This window comes from Nelusetta ayraudi, unplaced genomic scaffold (assembly GCF_046127955.1).
Source record: "Nelusetta ayraudi isolate G7.1 ecotype Tasmania unplaced genomic scaffold, CSIRO-AGI_Nayr_v1 ptg000151l, whole genome shotgun sequence".
Lineage (NCBI taxonomy): Eukaryota > Metazoa > Chordata > Actinopteri > Tetraodontiformes > Monacanthidae > Nelusetta > Nelusetta ayraudi.
In genome coordinates this window covers 2,035,062-2,054,314 of record NW_027466201.1, presented here as the reverse complement: position 1 = coordinate 2,054,314, position 19,253 = coordinate 2,035,062, and the positions used below count along the sequence as shown (strand labels likewise).

General features: G+C 48.1%; 1 protein-coding gene across 3 annotated transcripts in view; it reads right to left on the bottom strand.

Moving 5' to 3' along the window:
* LOC142879946 (syntaxin-binding protein 5-like) overlaps window positions 1-6,637 on the bottom strand; it is an 88,007-nt gene extending 81,370 nt beyond the window's left edge. For 2 of the 3 annotated variants that reach the window (XM_076013527.1, XM_076013529.1), the window contains exons 1-3: window positions 6,095-6,637; window positions 5,194-5,379; window positions 2,891-2,988 (exon numbers count right to left, since the gene is read on the bottom strand). In XM_076013527.1, the coding sequence (XP_075869642.1) occupies window positions 2,891-2,988; window positions 5,194-5,331 (236 nt within the window). In that variant the 5' untranslated portion in view covers window positions 5,332-5,379; window positions 6,095-6,637. The remainder of the gene's footprint in view (window positions 1-2,890; window positions 2,989-5,193; window positions 5,380-6,094) is intronic. The other variant, XM_076013528.1, reaches the window with a different exon arrangement.
* Window positions 6,638-19,253: the final 12,616 nt, after the last annotated feature.

The window sequence follows — 19,253 nt, the reverse complement described above, 5'->3', positions numbered from 1 at the left end:
TATATATATACATAAACAATTGACAGAAGAGTGTCTGCACACTTGGGCATGACTGTCTCAATGCGTTACCACACACGGATCAATACCGATTCTATTCTTGGCCATTAGCTCTTGAAGCGGAGGGAAAGCCTGACTTAGCTACTCTTTCCCATTTATCCCAGCAGTCTGCGGCAGGCCCTGGTCTATTCCCCGCCTTTCTTTTCTTTTTCTTTTTTCTTTTTAATTTAATCCCCCTGGTGCTGAGGACAACAACAATGGGACACTGTCAGTGGGTCGGTGGCGAGCACCAAACGCGAGGCAATTTTGGGAAGATCACAGTGGCGATTGTCTCCGCACTTGAAGGGATCAACCGTCTCCTCCGAGGATTCACACAAACACAACGCCGGGGCACATATTTACACACGCGCACAAACACATTGCGCCTCCTCTTTTAGCCTTCTCGGTTCTGTGCCACGCGACCACGCCGAGGCCCCCTCGGTCTGCCACTTCCAGTAATCCTCACTGGGAGCAGAGGTACAGCCAAGTGTCGTGGCGGACCCAGCCAGGCGACGCAAACGCACATGCAAACATGGCGAGACAAGGGTAGACCCCCGAGCAGCCGCTAGCTGAGAAAAAGAAGGCCTCTGGGGCGCTTGTGTGTCTCAGCGCAGGAGTCGGAGGGCATCACGTAAGTTCTACCGGAGCAGAGCAGTAGTAGGAAATCCGCAGCGCATCGGTCCCAAAAGAAACAAATGACACTAGGCGCGCTCAAGCCTGACAAGTTGGCTACAAACCAAAGGGGGCATTTCCCTTGTGACTTGATTGGTTTGGATATACGTGAAAGCAACAAAGGCTCAAGACACTGAGCAACTTAAGCAAAGATCTTGCAGCGGTTCATTGAGATTGACCATTCAGTAAGAAGATAAAGCCTTGTTCCATGTTCTGCCTGGCAACAGGCGGAAAGAGATCTCTAGTCAGTGTGGGAAATGTGTTCATCTGCCCAAATGTCAATCTTTAGCCTTGCTGCACTGAACTCTTTTTTTGCTGCTGTCAATTATTGTTGTTTTAGTCTGGGGTGCAAAAAGATGCACCCAAAAAAAAAAAAAAAAAAAAGCCCAATGAGGCTGAGAGCTTCATTCCACTTTCATGAAAAAAAACCAAATAAGAAATGTGCCAATTGAATTGAACAAAAATCATCTGTTTTGGAACAAAGCAAAGCAGCCCAGGTGTGAAAAGCAGCTCACTATCCTCATTAAGATCCTTCAATTCTTCTGTATCGTTGTCATCAGATAAAAAGACAGAGAAGTGAGAAGAAAAACAGACACCGCAGGATGAGAGCCAGAACCAGACAATAGAAGAATGATTCCCAATTCAACTCCGCACAATCAGATTAGATTCTATCACTCCCGAAACAATTGCCAGTGCCGCCGCCAGTTCCATTTCAAAGTTTGAGCCGGGAGAAACTGTCCGACAAGATGGAGCAAAGTCTGGGTTTCATCCCTGTGCTGGTGAAGTTCAAGGCTCTGCTTTTGTTTCCCTCATTCTCAAGTTTACGTTTAAAGAGTCGGGAGCTCACGGCAGCCGGTGAGACATAAGCCCCATTAAGCCTTTTTTCGGCAAGTTCTTGCATCAGTCCTGACGCAGCACCGTGTAGCCGGGGAAGGATTTGTATCCCTCATCTACTAACGCATCTGCACCGCTCAGAGAACCTTCTTTGCTTGAGGCTCGTAAAAACCTGCTCGTTCTGTTGAACCTGACAAGGTTTGAGAAAGGCATTTCATTTAAATGCTAGGTGGTGCATCAATCTCTGAGAGAAGAGACAAACAGAAGGCGTCCGGACTGAATCACCTCTGTTGACCGTGTTTGGAGACAAGTCCCCCTGCTTCCGTCCTTATTTCTCTTTTATTTTTCCCTGCTGCAGGTGAACGGGACAGAGGCGCTGCCACAGTCTTGCCAGCGGGTGGCCACGAAGGACGAGCGGGCGGACAGCTCTTCATCACGGCGTAATGAGCTGGCAAGGCTTGTCGGACAGGCAGGGGAACACATGGAGGACCTGTAAAAAGGCGAGCCGACACCGGCGCGTTCTCCCGAGCCGTACGACTCCCCGCGGTGCCGTTTCAGTGCAAGCTGTTGTCCCCGTTTGAGCGAAACTGCCGATACTGCAGGGAAGCCAGCAGGAGCCGCCTCACCCGCCTCCCTCCTGGGCCTCACCCAAGCAGATAGGACGGCACGGGGCTGGCCGGGAGCTGGCCGGCTGAGGTGGCGGACATTTGCAAACTACGGCGGTGACAGAAGCGAAAGTTGCGGCATCCATGGGAGATGGAGTTCGGGGGACGTGTAACAAAGAAACTTCGCTATGATTTGGATGCAAAGCGTTCAGATCACCAGAAGCAGGACATTCTCAACTTCTTGGGTACCAACCACACCAGGAGTTGAGACTGTGCTACAGTTGTTGCCATATTTCAGGATGTTGGCAGGGCAGTCTGAGACATTTCCACAAGTGCTGGCAACTTAACTTCAAATGAGAAGACAGAACACCACCATATATTGGAAAAAAAAAACACTTAAGTGTGAGATTGTGCGTGCAAAAGTTTAGGAGAAAGAATTAATCCAAAAAGAGAAAGCAGCAGTTCCTGGGTATGAGACGATATGATGACATGATGGGGTATTCACGGGGATTCAAATAAAAATAAAAAAAACTCTTGTTTGGCTTTGAAGCTATTGATGTTTTCTCCACAAGATAACATCCGGAGCTTATCCATCCAGAAGCCAAACAGATCCAGGTGAACTTCCAGCCAGAACCTCCTCCGACATCACGACGCGAGCGCATGAAGGCAGCAGCTCACTTACCCTTTCGGATTCGGGGGACGGCGGTGAAGTCACGGTTCAGTCGCGTTCAAAAAAAGGATACAGTCTGAGGGCACCGCTCTGGGTTCCCATGGCCAGGATCTTCTGCACCGGGTCGAAAGCCATGGACGACGGCTGGTAGGGGAAGCCATGACGAACAGTCTGGACGAGAGAGAAGAGAGAGGCGTGGCGGAGGGGGATCAATTTGAATGTCACAGCGGGTCAGCGCGAGTGTGTTTCATTCGGGGGGGATGCTGAATGCAGAAGTGCACAGACCTTGGTCCTTGTTCATTTTATCTATGACCATTAATCCATTTCCCTAATCCCTCTGATTTCCTCGGTCAAAATCTGCCGGCCCTCGCCGCTAACAGGTATTCCATTATGGTGTAGTGGAAGGTCTTTTTGGAGGACATTGCGCTGTTGGATGTTTTCTGGTTTACCCCCCTCCCCCTCACATACATACACTGAAGGTGGTGTGTGCGTGTGTGTGTGTGTGTGTGTGTGTGTGTGTGTGTGTGTGTGTGTGTGTGTGTGTGTGTGCGTGTGTGTGCGCGCGCGCGCGCGTGTGACTGCAGCTTTATGGCATCAGTCAGCTGGTGGTGGGCCATCGGATTTGTTTGCTCAGTGGCAGGAGGCTAAAGCGAGTTACATAAGGGAGCGGCAAGCGGCACCTGCCTCCCTCGCTGGAAGAAGCAGAGAGATGGAGAGAGAGAGAGAGAGAGAGATGGGGAGAGAGAGAGAGAGAGAGAGAGAGAGATGCTACGAACGTCATGCGTCTTGAATCGTTCGTCTGAGAGACGCTTCAGTCAGGCACCGGGCAGTTTACAGACGTATTTGGGCCACGGCGGAGGATAAAGACGCCACTTCAATGCCTCCAGAACCGAGAGCAGTAGCACCTTCTAGACCCCTTCGGGTGCGCTGGCGGTGCTGCGCCCTACACAACTCCTCCTGGCAAACGACGACGGTGACATTTCAGAGCTAATCTGCTCACAACATCGGACTTGGACGCCTTTGGTTTTGCCAACGTTCTCTCAAAAACCAGCCAAAGATCACAGGGGTTCTTCCTGGATTATGAAGGCTTTTGTTGGCAGGTGAGGAGGAAAAGATAGCACTCCAAAAGGTTGGATGGAAAGATAGTTAAAAAGGTCGACCTGTCTACGCTTTTCGTCTCAAAAGACACAGAGACGAGCGCCAGGTAAACACTACACTTCTGCATCCAAACGAGCTCATCACAATCAAGCAGGTTACATTTGTGGGTCGATAGTGGCGATGCCTATAAAAAGACCACAGCCAAACCATTAGGGGACACTTCAGCCAGACTGTAATTTAACGTAACAGAGGAGCCGTGCGGTGGGACGTGGCGCAAGCGTTTATTCACCCTGTTTGTTGTTGTCCGGACAAAAAGGGGAAGGGGAGGGAAAGGAAGGGAAGGATGGACATTTTTTTTGTTTCCTTTTTCTTTTCAATTTTGAAAAGGCTCACCTCAGGGACCGTGAGTGCCCCCTCCCCCGCCCCCCACCACCACCACCACCACCTTCCCGACGGATCGGTGATGTGGAGTGAAGAGGGACGCGTGCATGCGATAGAAAAGGAAGGAGCAGAGAGGCGATGGTGAGAGGTGTGTCTGAGAGAGAGAGCGGAGGAGAGGATGGAGAGACTCCGGAAGGATTAGACGAGGCGAGAAGGAGGAGGGGCCTGGCGGGGGGGCACACACTAACAGCTCACGCACACACACACACACACACACACACGCGAGCACACGCACGTCATCTGGAAAGCACCGTTTTGCTAATCCCAAGCCAGCAGATTATGCAATGGAGGGATGGGGTTGGGGATCAGTGTGGCCCAACCCCTTGATATGACACTTCATGCCGAGTACACTAGCAGCAGAAAAATGGGGGAGGGGGCATACCCCCAAAAAAATAAATAAATAAATAAATAAATAAATAAATAAATCTGCAGCCCAATGTTCACAATTTTAGAAAGTGATGATTTTGAGGAACGTCCTCGTCACTTTGGAAACATGAGCACGCGTGACGGAGGACACTGAGGGTCTCAAACCAAGGCTCCAATTACCCCAACCCTCACTATGTATATATTTATATACATCTATATTTACGCCGTATATTAATATGTTGCTGGTGAACGTCCAAGCCTGCAGCCAGCAGGTGCTTCTGACAGTTGAGACGCTGATCAGACACACCGCATTTATTCTGGGATGGGACGAGCCCGGCGTAGATTGAAGGATTGAGGAACTGGAAATGGGGGGTGGGGGGGGGGGGGTGACATGATTGGTTTAGGGGGATGGAGAAAAATAAAAAAGAGGAGAATGAGGAGGAAGAGGGGGTGCAGAGCAGGCTGGCTCACCTTGCAGAGCTGGAAGTGCTCGGACTGGATGGTCTCCTGGACCAGGTGGTTCTCCTGCGGCCCCACTTGGACGGACGGTGCGGAGGAGGACACCTCCTTCAGGCCGTCCAGCACCTTCCTGATGTTGAACTTCTTCATTTTTATTTATTTATTTTATAATGTCCCCCGCTCCCTTCGCTGCTCGCTCTGCAAGTATAGAGAGGGGGGGGGGGAAACAATTCAGATCAGTCGCATCAGACGAAACGGAGGGAACGGTGGTTTGTTTCACTCAATCTCCCGCTCACTCTGTCAAACACGCACGCACGCACGCACACACGCACACACACGTGCTCCTGATTGTCAGCCTTAATGATTACATTTTTTCCCCTCTCTCTCTCTCTCTCTCTCTCTCTCGTTCTCCTCAGTAGTCGCGCTCGCTCTTTAGCGCAGTCTCCATGCTGGATGTGCTCCGGCGCGGGTCGCTCCTTTTTCGGGCGCTCGGGAAGGAAAAAAAAAAAAAAAATGAAATGAAATAAGATAAAATCCGGAGAGTCGCGGGAGGCAAGGGACGCTGGTGTTCGCAGCGTCGGTTGTATGATGAAGATTTTCTCTTCTTCTTCTTCTTCTCCTTCTCTCTCTCCTATGCGTGTCGGTCGTCCTCCCTCCCTGCCTGCCTGCCTGCCTGCCTCCCCTCCTCCCCTCTCGGCTGTGTGCGCCGCTCAGCCAAGGCGGAAACGCAGCGCAGTGTCGTCGCTGCTGCTGCTGCTGCCGCTGCCGTTGACGCTCCTGCGCATGTCTGTCAGGGGCTCCCGACACGCTGCCACTCCACTCTCTCCCTCTCTCTCTCTCTCTGCCTCACTCACTCTCCCTCTTTCTCACGCACACACGCGCTCTCCACCTCCACCTCTGACGCACAACGTACTAGTAGGGTTTTGCTCCGCTGCACCTGCCTGCCGGTTGTTGTGGTTGTCGGGACGCTGCTGCGGTCGATTCCCCCCCCCCTTTCCCTCCTTGTGTCCTTCGACCTGGTCCTGTCGTCAGCATCGACACACAGTTTGTTTTTGTTTTTTTCATATTACACCCATCGTTAGATTTTTTTTTTTATTGTTATTCTCATGCATGATACATTATAACCCCTTCCACCCCTGAAAAATTACAGAACATAGCATATTGAACCCTCTGTTTGCAGCCTAAGGCAAAAAAAAAAACCCAAACATCTTCAAAAATTCCCTGGGTTTTAGCTTGTTGCTAACGCTAATGCCTCTCGGAACACAAAAACAGAGGGCCGGGGATGTTGACTTAAGACAGGTGTCATATTTTGCAAGGTGGGTGTGCCCTTTATGGCATCACAAAGGGCTCTGCACCAAAGCATCCTGTGAATTCTACAACACGTGGCACCTTTGAAGTACAGATCATCGGTCAATGTAGGAGGATAAAATGTACTCACACTAGGAGAGGAGAGGCGGGGGTCACATCGTCAAGGATGAATAAGAGTCGTCACATTGCTCGCATTGCACTGTATGGTGTACCAAATTTCCCCAATGTGGGATAAATAAAGGCCTTCTTCTTCTTCTTCTTCTTCTTCTTCTTCTTCTCCTCCTCAGCAAACATCATCAGCAATCATTCAAATGAATCCGCACAACAACAAGTGTGATTCTACACGTCGAACCTCATAATGTGCTAGCCAACCGAGTCTCCACAGATTTGAGTCTTTCTACCCTTCAACATGAAAAACCCAGCGACCTCCCACCTCACCGTGAGGAGCAGCTGGACGCCTCGAGAAGCCGCGTGTTGGTTTTTGTCAACCAGGTCACGTGACGGGTCACATCTGCCAGCGGGGCCTCATTACATTAAATATGTACATCGGTAGTAACGGCCACATTTAAAACGTGTGTCCACACAGAACGACCTGGTGGTCTGCGTTCACCCTGATCTATTTCAGCAGGGTGGAGATGTCTGTGTATGTTGGTTGCGTTTGCTGATCCATGGAATAATCGGACCCAGAATTGAACCCACAACCTTCTTGCTGTGAGGCGGCAGCCTCCAACAACTGCACGACTGTGTCACCCATTTTGTAATCAAAAAAAAAAAAAAAAAAAAAAGATTTGTGCAGCTCCATCCCAATTTCATCTGGAATCCCTGAAGCATTTCACATCTTCATTAGCGCCTATTTTTGCAAATTTCGACTGTGCCTAATCTGGATGTAGCAAAAAGCGCATCACTAATGCGTCAGTGGAAAAAAATAAAAAATAAATAACTTGTCTGACATGACTCAACCCAACTCAGATCACCAAGTGGGTGGGTGTTTTCCAATGGAGCCTAAATGAGTCGGGGTCCACAGCCTCGGCTTATGTGTGTTGTTGATGAAAGCGGCGGCCTTGACAAGCTCAGCTGAGGCCGCTCACGCATGAGTGACACCGACACGGCCACCTGTTCGGCCGTGTTTGCTAACACGCTCCTCTTCGACAGGTTGCCGCCGGCAGCAGTGACAGGGGCCACGGTGGCGGAAGTAATGGCTCTGTGTGTGCGTGTGTTTGTTTGTGTGTAACTCCCTATAACGACACCTGACACCAGCTCCGTCCAAAAGCTCGTCCCCAAAAAAAGGTTGTTGTTTTTTTTATTATTAGCGGCTGCGCTTTGCAAAACAATCAACTGTTGTCCCAGCGCATTTGTTCGAATGAAGCTGATCTGAAATATTGTATTTTACAAAGAGGTGGCAAAAGTATTCATCACATTCTGTGTTTAGGTAAAAGTATAGATACTTCTGGAAAAAAAATACTCTGGTAAAAGTAAAAGTACTGATTCAATTCCTTTACTCAAGTCCAGGTCAGAAAGTGACTGAAATGTACTTTTACTTAAGTACATTTCAGGTTCTGAAATGTACTTAAGTAAAAAGTTTATTTTTTCCATTAATGAAACTATGTTATGATTAACTAAGTTATGATTAATCAGATTAATTTGGACTGAACTTACTGGGTGACTTGATGAGCATCTGGATCCTTTTGAAAAGCTTTGCTACTCTCAATTGTGTAGTTCTTTTTTCTTTTTTCAACTGCACCACAATCAAACTATAATGGACAATAGTTATTACCAGTGACCCATTATTGGATGTTTACACTTTTAATAACAATAATTAATAATAATAAAAAGCTAACGATAACTTAACCAATAACTAAACTACACACCAGCATAGCACAAACAGCGCCACTTCAAGCAACAACAACAACAATAATAAGTGAACTGATTTTTAACAGAAATTGTTTTTAAATACTTAAATGCTTTTGTTGCATGTTTTTCCAATGTAAGGGGAAGAAAGTACATATATGTGTGTTCAAAGGTCAAAGTAAAAAGCCGTCAGAAAAAGAAATACTCACGTAAAGGACAGACACATGAAAAGCCTACTTTAGTACAATAACGAAGTATTGTTTACTTCCTTACTCTCCGATTTGACACTGTGTCGTGTGTCGGGCATAAGAGGTAGTGAAAGCTAAGAGCAACACCAAGGAGCCAATAATTAATTAATTAACCATGAAAGGACGGCCCGCGAGAGAACAATTGCGGCGACGGCGGGCCTGCATGAAGCGGAATTGACCAGGCAAAGCATCCAACCACCACTTGTTTTGTTTTTTCCCTGGCCCGACCCTGAATGCATCACGCAGGCAAACAAAGAAGTCCTTATTAGTCCATCCATCCTCGCCTCTGGAAGTGAGTGATGTGAAGGGGAGAGCGTTTTGTTCTTTCCTTCTTTTTATTTTTTCAATCTGACATCACTGATTTAATTTAGCGCCATTGTGTCGCGGGCCATTCATCTGGCCGCACGCAGGCGAGTGCTGCGCGTTGCGCGTTGCGCTTTGATAAGGCTCGGGCCCACCAAGGCCGCGCAAGTGTTTTTGTCGCCTCCTCTGCAGGCGAAACAAGTCGAGCGGTGATGTCGGAGGGGGAGGAAGTCAAACACGAGACATGTTACATTTGTGTAAAAATCCATTGTATTTTTGTACTTTTTTTCTTGAAGGCAATTCAGAGGTCATTAAATGTGCACTTTTAAAATACAACATTTGTGAAGCTGACTCGCAGGAGAAGGATCTGCTGATGGACGCTTTTCAAATATCCTCAGAGAGAACAAAATAAAAATGTGTCATTCATATCGTATTTAAATTGGATCAATTTAATCTTTTTTTTTGTTTTACTGCCCCCTCGCTACAGCTCGAACCATCCCAATTGGCTGTAAGCAGCGCAGCGTTGCTGTGCTCACCAAAACATTTGCCAAAGCCAGTCATGAGTGGAAGCCAAATACCCCCCCCCCCCACACACACAGCTCCCCACCCCGAGGAAAAAAGCCGTCATTGCTGCTCTTTGTTCGTCTTTTCTTGCGAGGGCGCCAATCAATTCTGATAGAAACCACCATCCACGCTAATCTGATTAGCAACAGTTACGCTCGCAGCCGCGCTCCTTTGTCTTCTTCTGTGGTGCATTTTTTCTTTTTTTTTTGTTTAAGGGCAGCGCGCAGTTGTCGCCTCATGCATTTTAATTTTTATTTTTACAACCGCGATGCAAGCCGATTCGCCACGCGTTTAATCGCAAAGTCCGACCGAAAAAGCACCGGCCTCGTGGAAAGGCGTTTCAAAGTTGGAAGCTCAGCAATTCCGGCTGCACCGCGCGGTTAAAGAGGAGCTGAGAGAACAGAACGCTGCACTGGTTCTCTACAAGGCAAAAAAAGATATTTTCCCGAAAGCTGGATTCAAACAGACGGGAAACATTAAAATCGACCAAACACACAATCTATGAGCCGTGATGTATATGAGCAGCCACTTAATTCAGGCCTAATCCCAGGTTAAACATGAGGCCCCACCGCTGTCTGCTGCTGTGCAACACAAGAGCCATGACTGCATTAATCTTCCATCCATCCAGCGGCTTTCGCTCAGACGACAAGAGCGGAGCCTCGCTGGAGCTCCGCCGCGGTTCTGATGAAATCTTATCTGTGTTATTTTCTTGCGGACAGTTTCGGAGGCAGTCAGGCGCAGCGGGGGTGGTGATGGGGGTCGCCGGGGTGTGTGTGTGTGTGTGTGTGTGGGGGGGGGGGGGTTGGAGGGATGTAAGGGGTGGGCTGTCGATGAAGGTAGGAGCAGATTGTGGCGACCATAATTGAAGGGCTCACGCCCACCTTGTACCTACACGCGCATAGATTACGCAGATGTTTGCAAACTCGGCTGTGAATATGCATGTGCACGCGGCATTTATGCATCGCGGCCGCATCTCATTACTGTAGCGAAGGCTTGTTTGTCTTTCGAAACCCAAGCGCAATTCCGCGGCTTTACGGCACGTGATTGTCATTATTCTATTGTTTTTTGTTTTATTTTGTCATAAGATGAAATCTGAAATGATCATTTAAGTTTCCCCAAATAAATGAAATATTCCAAGTTACAATTATGGACAAATGGCCATGCTTTGTCTTGCTAATGTGCCACTTGTGTGAGCAAGAGACTGAGCACTGTACCTAATAAAGTGGCCAATGAGCCCTGCAGCGAGACAGTTTGCTGTAGTGTTTGCTTACACCTTTGCCAAGCCAGTTGGTTTTCATGGATTTATTGAAATGTTTATTTTGAATATGAAACGATAATAATAAGAAAGTACAAAGCAAAGAGACAATACTTTCTAGAGGAAAAGCCTCACTATTGAAAATACAATGAAATGGGAATATGTTTCTAGACATAGCAAGACGTGCTTTCACTTCCTGTCCGATCCTGGAAACCCCAGACCAACAAAACTCAACTTTCTCTTGGAGGTCGGCATTGGGAACCTTGTCAATATAATCCTAGCAATTCAGCAAGTACTTACACTAAACATATATATCATGACAAACAACAACGCTCATCAGTTGCCAGCACTAATTAAGGTCTCGTCTTTCATGCAGCCCCAGCGGTTCTCGTTGGCAGTCGGCTCGGGCGCGATCCCTGGGCAGCGCTGCCTGCCTGGTGCTGCCGGGAAGGTGAGAGATCCAAGGGTTTTGCGCCGGTGACGACAGAAGGTCAGCGAAAGCATCACGTCGTCTGCCTGTCGGGCGAGAAGACAGAGGGGACAAAGACCTTCTGCCCTTACGGAGGTGCTGCGGTCGCCGCGGTTGGTCGAGCAAAGCAGAGCACACCTGAGTTTCGGGGACTCACGATTGCGCAAACCTTCCCCTTGGAGAACAGACACTCTGTACGCAACAGTAAAAGTAACAAAGGACACAAATTTTCAGGTCTCAACAACTAAAAAACAACCGCATCAATCAGGAAACACCAAACCACGAGGTCCACGCACGCGTAAACAGTCAGGTTGATTGCACACAAGGATGCACGCGCGTCCCAGAGGGATTGCGCTTTAATGAGCTGCTGTCGGAGGGGGGGGGGGTCGGAGGGAAAGACTTGATTGCTTCGGACCCGGTTCAATAAGAGGATGATTTCAATGTCAAACCTCTGGCAACAATACACGGGTGCTCAAATTTACAAGACGGAGACACAGCTTGGTGCTGCTGTGTTCCTCCACACCGCCAGCCTTATGGCTACAGTGGGACTTTGAAATTTAGATGGGAGGATAAAATATGCGAGCAGATGAGGGCTGGGAGGATTTCTATGCCGGGAGGCACGGGGTTAATGACCTTTGGATGTGGCTGGATCGCTGAGATTTCACTTCTGAAATCTCGCCAATGAATCTCGGCGAACTTCAATCAGGAGGCGACGTCGGCCCCCGGCATTGAGGATTCAATTCGTGCCCTTTTAGTTGGGATAAAAAGGCAAGGAGGAGCCTCAAAGACAACAGAAGAAGAGGACGTAAGCGAGAACCAAGCCGTCGCTAAAGAGATTAGCATGGGTGCCGCAGCGGCAGCTGTTACTGAATAGTATTTATGCATTTGAAGGAGAACATCCCCAGGGTTGGTCGTGGGGGAGGTGGACAAAACATGTTTTGGTTTTTACTCCCAACTGGCTATGGCGAGAATTTAGGTAAACACCTTGGCTTTTGCAAAGTGGCAACAATGATTTGAAAAGGTGTCTGTTTGGTCCAGTCATTTTTTCAAAAATCCTTTTGGACCAGATGTGTCTCGATCAGATTACAAATAAAAAAAAAAAGACATGTGCACTCAAGGTCATCACTCCCTACCAAGACTGATCGGCTGTGCGAATCTCTGCGTTAGCGCTCAGTAAGCCAGAATGCGAGACAGAGCACTGTCTTGTCTCGGGCTCAGGGCGGCGCAGCTGGTATCGCTTCCAATCATCAGCCGAGAAGGCAGGACAAGCGGACCATCTCTCTCACACACACACACACACACACACACACACACACACACACACACACACACACACACACACACACACACACACACACACACACACACACACACACACACGAGCAGATGGAACTCCACAATTAAGGGGTAAGAGGGCACTGCCAATGCTCCCGAAAAAAAAAGATTCCATTTCAGAAGGCGACTGCACGAGGCACCCGGCCAGAGTTGACTCAAGAGAAGACACTGCAGAGGTAAACCGCACTTCAAAGTCACGGGCTCATCGAGTCGAGACCCTCAATGCTGCCTGACGGAGCCGGTGACTGCTGTCTTTTTAAACAATCGTCGATAGAAATATGGCTTACCCGTCTACAAAGGCGGATAACAGAGTTAATTAAGAAAACGCAAATGAGGCGAGGCGCGAGTGTAGAGGGAACGAAGGATTGTGCGCCGTTATCCCGAGGAAGGCCGTGATCGATGGGGAGCCCGCGACAGGTCATCGATGGCTCTCTTGTTCAGAGACCCCCCCCCCCACCGTGTGTCTTCGGCGCTAATCAATTCGCACCTTATCAAATCAGCGCTTTGCCGTGACCGTGTAGCCGTGTTGACGAATGACGAGCGCAACCGGGCCACACGCTCACCGAGCCGGCCAGCCCCGCCCACATCTCCTAAGCCCCGACTTCTTCAATCACATTGGGCGGAAATATTGGCAGGACATTGGACAGAATGGTCATTTGCATGGATCACTCGAGAATCCGTTCACAGCATTTTTTTTAATGGATTATTATTATTATTATTATGATTATTATCATTATTGTTATTATTATTGACAGAATACGGATACAGAGCCTTTTGTGCGTTCACTGCTTTCTATTTGTTTTTAATTGTGCATGTCGCCAAAGACTTTACGAAACAAAAAGGGGCAATACCACAGGAAAACGTGGGGGCAGCATGGTCAATCGGCCAAGGCCCTCAGACATTTACAAACGGCGGTAAGTTTTGAGAAGTTCCTTTGTGAAAAGACCCTGAACACGATGAAATGAAAGTTTTAGCTTTTTTTTTTTTTTTTTTTTCATTAATAGGCATAACATTTTCATTGAAATAAATAATAAATGGAAAGCAAAGTTATTTTTTGTCTTGTCATGTCCGGAAAGTTATCCAACCGTGACGGGAAAACGGTGCTACAACACGAATTGTGAGTTTTTTGATCAACCCCTTGCGCACCTGTTTCCAAATGATGGAAAAAATGACTTTACAAATGTTCCCTGATAATCATATGCATGTCCCTCAATATGCTTTTTTCCCCCCAAGATGCTTTATGGTTTTATTGGGTTTTCTTTCTTTTTTTTTGGTTGCTTGTTTAATTATGTGAAGCTGCTCCACTGGAGTCCAGGACGAAAATTAAAGATCCGAAGATTGCGGTGATTTGCTTTTGTGACTCCCACGCAACACTTGGACAAGTGCCGGCGCAGTGTCCAGCCCGTCTCTCAGCGGATTCCTCTGCTTCTGCATCGTCTAATGGTTCATTAAGCAGCGCAGTCATCCGCGGTGATTGGCGCGGGCGGCTGTGCAATCCAATAAAGTCGGATGAAACTTAAACTCCCGCTTTACGGGCAACCCGACACCTCGAGTCTCAGCGCCGCAAAACCAAACTCACTTTGCTGAAATAACGCAATGATCTCAAAACACCAGGCGCCTGTGTGTGTGTGTGGGGGGGGGTGGGTGTGTCTGTGTGTGTCTTAGTGTGTGTCTTTACACTGAGCCATTTATCAATCAGACAACCCGTCATACATGGGCGGAGCTTCTGAGAGGAGGCATCAAATCATGAATAATGAGTGCAGCACTGACAGAGGTGCTGCTTACAGACATGATCTATTGTTTAATTGTTCAATACGCACATGTGTAAGGAATCACACTCTTCACACCTGGAAAATCAGGATAGAAAAGTGAAACCACGACACTACAACACTCACTGCGTTCACATGCATGCTCATCCCAAAACTGTCCATGAATTTAGGGAGTATTAAGCACACCTACGCTAAGCTAGTTCTCCTCTTGACTTTTCCTTTCAGACTCTTTCAGCAACTCATTGCCAGTCCACACGTGTAACTCCACCTTGGGGTTTCTGCTCTTGTTGTTGTTCTTCTTTCCGGGCCGCCTCGGCATTAATGTGACCTTCTGCTTAGGTTACGTCACCGCCTTCCTCATCTGACATCCTGACAGCCTGCGTCTGCGCTCGCATGCGGACAGATTTTTTTTGTTTAACATATCGCGGGCTTATAGTTAAAAAAAAAAAAAAAATCAGGACCCATGTGAGGACAAGGCACTGGTGTAAGATATTGCAGGAAGCAGCAATGGGTGGGTGAGTTTATAATTAAATGAACTAGGACCTGCACTTTTTTGAGTTACGTTTCTTATAAGACTCTTGTGCCTGTTTTATCACATGTATTCTCTTTAATTATTTGTCGTTGTCATTTTTTCACCATTTAATTGTGTCTGTAATCTCCACAAGGACGCCTGATTAAATAAAGGTTAAATCTAACAAAGCGAAAAACAACGAAAAAAAAATATGCCTCTGTACAGCCCCTCGGTGAACTCCCAGGGTGGAAAAAAATAAAACCAAACCAAAAAAAAAAAAAAAAACACAAAAAACTATGTTGTGATGTGTGCAAAATGAGACAGCTGTCAAACCAGCTCTGCGCTGTGAACGGCAACGTGCCTGTCTCGGCTGTTGCTGTCAAATCTTCACATGTCCACACAGCTGGTCCGAAGACACACACAAAGCACCGCCCATCTCCGTCTCCCACCGCGCACTAAATTATGGACTTGTTTTGACCTTCAAGTAGAAAGGGACTAATCTTTAAAAAAAGTAATAGCGGGGGGAGTCCCGGGAGGATCCTGCTGACGCTGATAAACGAGGCCCGCAGGGAAATAAGCAAGATACAATAAATTCAGAAACGGGCCTAATCTGTATAAATTACAACAACACCTTCAAACACAGGATTTCTCACACTATGGGGTGTCTTGTCATCATAATCTGATGACACCATTTTTTTTTTTACCCCCACCGATAGTGAAAATGTCCTTGTGTTTATCTGCCCTCCACCATTGCCAGTGTGCGTTTCGGGGTATTGTGAACTTCCTGGGCCTCCTCGATTTTCGTTATCGCAGGCACGAGGGGGGCGGAGGGTTAGTGGGGTTGGGGCTCTACTCGAACAGAGCACAGAGCACAGAGCAAGGTGAGGAAGGGGAGGAGGGCTACAACCTGGTCAGCACTTCTGTCTCTGCAGGTGTGTGTGTGTGTGTGTGTTTGTTTGTGTGTTCTGGCACTACAGGGTTTTTTTTGGATGACTGCAGCAAAAACCTCAGCGTCAACCTGCCACCCCTCACCTTTACACCCCCCTTCAGCCCCTTCCACTCCATCACCCTTGTAAATGCGAGGTAACCGCTCGGCCCTCTGGGCTCCTCGTCACCTCGGACGAGTCTCATCCGTCCGGCCGCCGCTACTCCTTCCACGCCCCGAGCGATGTCGAGCTCCTGTACCGGCCTCCGTCTGGAGCACTGACCTCTTGACGACGGACTGACTGACTTCAGGGCGACAATGCAAGACGTGCAAACGTGGAGAATTGGTACAAGTCCGAGTAATGAAACGCGGTTGCAGGGAGCTACGGGATTTTTTATTTGGGACGGAGCCCGCGAACAAAGACCAGTTCAATGCGAACTGGTCGCAAGGGCGAAATACCCTATTGTTTTTGCATCATTATAATTCTCCTTACGCGACTTTCAACCCCATTTAGACCCCCTGAACATGCACACAGGTCAGAACTGGCAAAATTTTTATCTATTAAAAAACTACATATCTGCTCAATAGCGCCCCCTCCATAGATAAAAAACACTAAAACCGCCATAGCGCCCTCTGGGAAGGTCGTAGAGACATGGGACAAAGACCCACAAGTTTGTTCAATCAAGACCTAAATTTCATAAATGCTGGAAGTGAGCTATTTTAATTTTTTGTTTTATTATATTTTTTCCCCAATGCAAAGTGCAGTGGTAGGGTTGTACTGAAGGGTGTGTCCCCATACTCTGTTATAACGCTCATCCAAAACACCAGGCTTGGGAGTCTATGGACAACAAAACCAATCAGCTTCCTTATTGCAGAAATGCAACCACGGAGGACCCCCCCCCCCCCCAAAAAAAAAAAACAAAAACAAAAAAAGGAACCAAAAAGGAACAAGAAAAACAACTAATCTCTTCAGCAGCTGCCAGGCTCGCAGCCGCTGCTCCCAATTCTTCATGGCTTCTTCCGGGACCGTTTAGAGTTGAGGAATTCTGCCAAATCCCTGCAATTAAGAACACCCGTCATGACATCTGCACAAAAGAAACCTGCCAGGGAGCCAATAAAGACGTCCTGGGGACGTTACCGGTTCCTGAATGGAGGGAAAACTCAGGCTCCTCGAGGGGCGGTGAAAGTGGATGTAATTTCGCCTAATTTCATCACCCCTGTGTGTAAAGGAAGCAGCCCCCATTTAAGAATCCAAATACTCTCCTCCTCGCGTGCGTGCACGCGCGCCACCCCGACTGTCTGCTCGTCCCCACCCCCCCTTTCCAAGGTGACACGCCACAATTCTCCTGCTGCCGTTGCGTCAAACCGCCGAGCAACAGCTGCCAATTAAGGCAGCAGCCTCTCTGTTAACGCGCACGCCAGCCACAATTACAGCGCTGGTGATCTCTCTGTCTCCATCTCTCTCACACACAGGCTGGGAGGGAGGAAGGAAGGATGAAGAGGAGGGGGTAACTAACAGCTATTTAGGAAATGGGAGGAATACAGAGGCAGATTCTAAAGGGAACAGCTCGTCTGTGCCAGGAAACACTTCTTTTATTCATTTTGCTGTCTTTTTTTTTTTCCCCCATCGTGCCATTACAAACGGGGAAAAAAAAATAGTGCATAAGCAAGCGGTCAGCACGCACACTTCCAGGAGGAGACAGCAGCAGGGGGCGCAGCGACGACTGCAGGTGGTTTCGTTTAGAGCAGAACGCGCCTCCCCACCTCGTTTTGACTAACGCAGCGATGAGAAAATTCACCGTCCGACCAGCAGTCGTTTTTTTTAATTTTATTTATTTATTTCATAACAAATTGCCAGCAGCAGGCGGAAAAGCTTTACGGCAGGAGGAGGGGTGGGGGAGGAGGGGTTATTGCCGCAGGATGACTATGCACACGCTCGCTTGCTCGCGAACAATTCTTCTCCGTTCCCGCCACACGCACGCGCGGCGAGCGCAAACGGCGTCGTCACGCGGCACGACGACAGGGGGGGGCTGAACTATTCATTTACCGTCGCAGAAACGTCGCCGCCGACCGCGCAAGCGCAAACGCAAGCGTCGATTCCTCAATAGCGCCGGCGGCCGCTAGATGGCAGCATCTCCCCTTTCATTTCCAATTTGCCGTCTCATTCCTCAAACGGGCGGCGCGCTGATGAGTCTCTCTGGGGGTAGGGCGGGGGCGCCGCTGCACGCTGGAATAATAAATTATTTTACTAGATTACGCCAAATGTTGTTGAGCAAAGAAAAATTTGTTTTTGCTGACATTCCGAACCCATTAACTCGCCTTAAAGATAAAGATCTGCACCGCCCCCCTGCTGCGGTTCACTTCACGCATCGGACACATTTTTTTGTTTGTTTGTTTGTTTTTTTGGTCTCGGCCTCGCAGGAACCGAGTCTTGCGGGCTTCCATCAGCGAGAAAGAATATATCAATTAAGCGATCAATCAGTGGCACTCAGCTCGCAGGAGATCGCCTGTACCCAGCATGCCTCGTGGCGTAGCAGTCGATACTGTGACCTTCAGCAAATCAGAAGATTTGTGGAATGTATTCAGGTAAGCAGGGGCGGCGAAAAAAGTGGGTGGCGGTGGGTGGGGTGGTTACTGGGCGCACAGAATAACAATGGGGTTTTGTTTTTTGTTTTTTTGATGGGTAAGAACTTTATTTATTCTAAATTAAAGCATAACAAACTTTGCATATGTTGATATAACAGATTTGTGTGCCCACATGCTGCAGGTACAACAAATGGAAACAAAAGTCTGAAGCCACAGTGCTGTTATACAGTTTGTCAAATGTTGAAAGCTTTGGGACTCAATCTGGTTAAAAAAAAACAAAAAAAACTGCCATATTATGTAGCTGTTCAATCACCATAATGTGTACATAAAAAGCGAGTTCCAAAATTGTGGAGTTTAGGCGTGGAAGAATTCTGTTGAACTTTTGAATTAAACCTTTGTATGAACTGAAATATTAGAGCATCGTGTTTTAATCACAACTTGCCGTTAAGGTTTGGTTTGGTTTCTACATAATAAATATTCAACACTACGCAAACTACGATTAGAGTTTAATCTAATGCACTGAAGTGTACTGCCCTAATGAGCGCTAAAGTGTCTGGAGACCGTGGAATTGAAAGAGGATTTTTTTTTTATTATTGTTATTATTTTCTTCCTGTCAGTGTCCTCCCGGCAATTATCATTTCTTTTTGCCAGCAGGAGCCTTGCCACGCTTCTTGGCGTCGGCCGCAGACGGAGGGATGGCTTTTTCCAACGCGGCAAGCTGCGCCTCCTCCAGAGCCCGTTTCAGTTCTAGCTCCCTGTTCTGACGGCTCCTAATGTCCTCGCACGCTTTGAAAAACGTCTCGTACTGCTGCGCCTGGGCCTCCTGGGGACACACACAAGGGGGTGGGAAGACGGTGAGGTGGGGTGGGGTCGGGGTAGGTGGCGGCGACCCTAGTGACATAGGATGCTGAGTATTCATCCTAAGGTCAGGAAGGAATTTTTCTTCTTTCC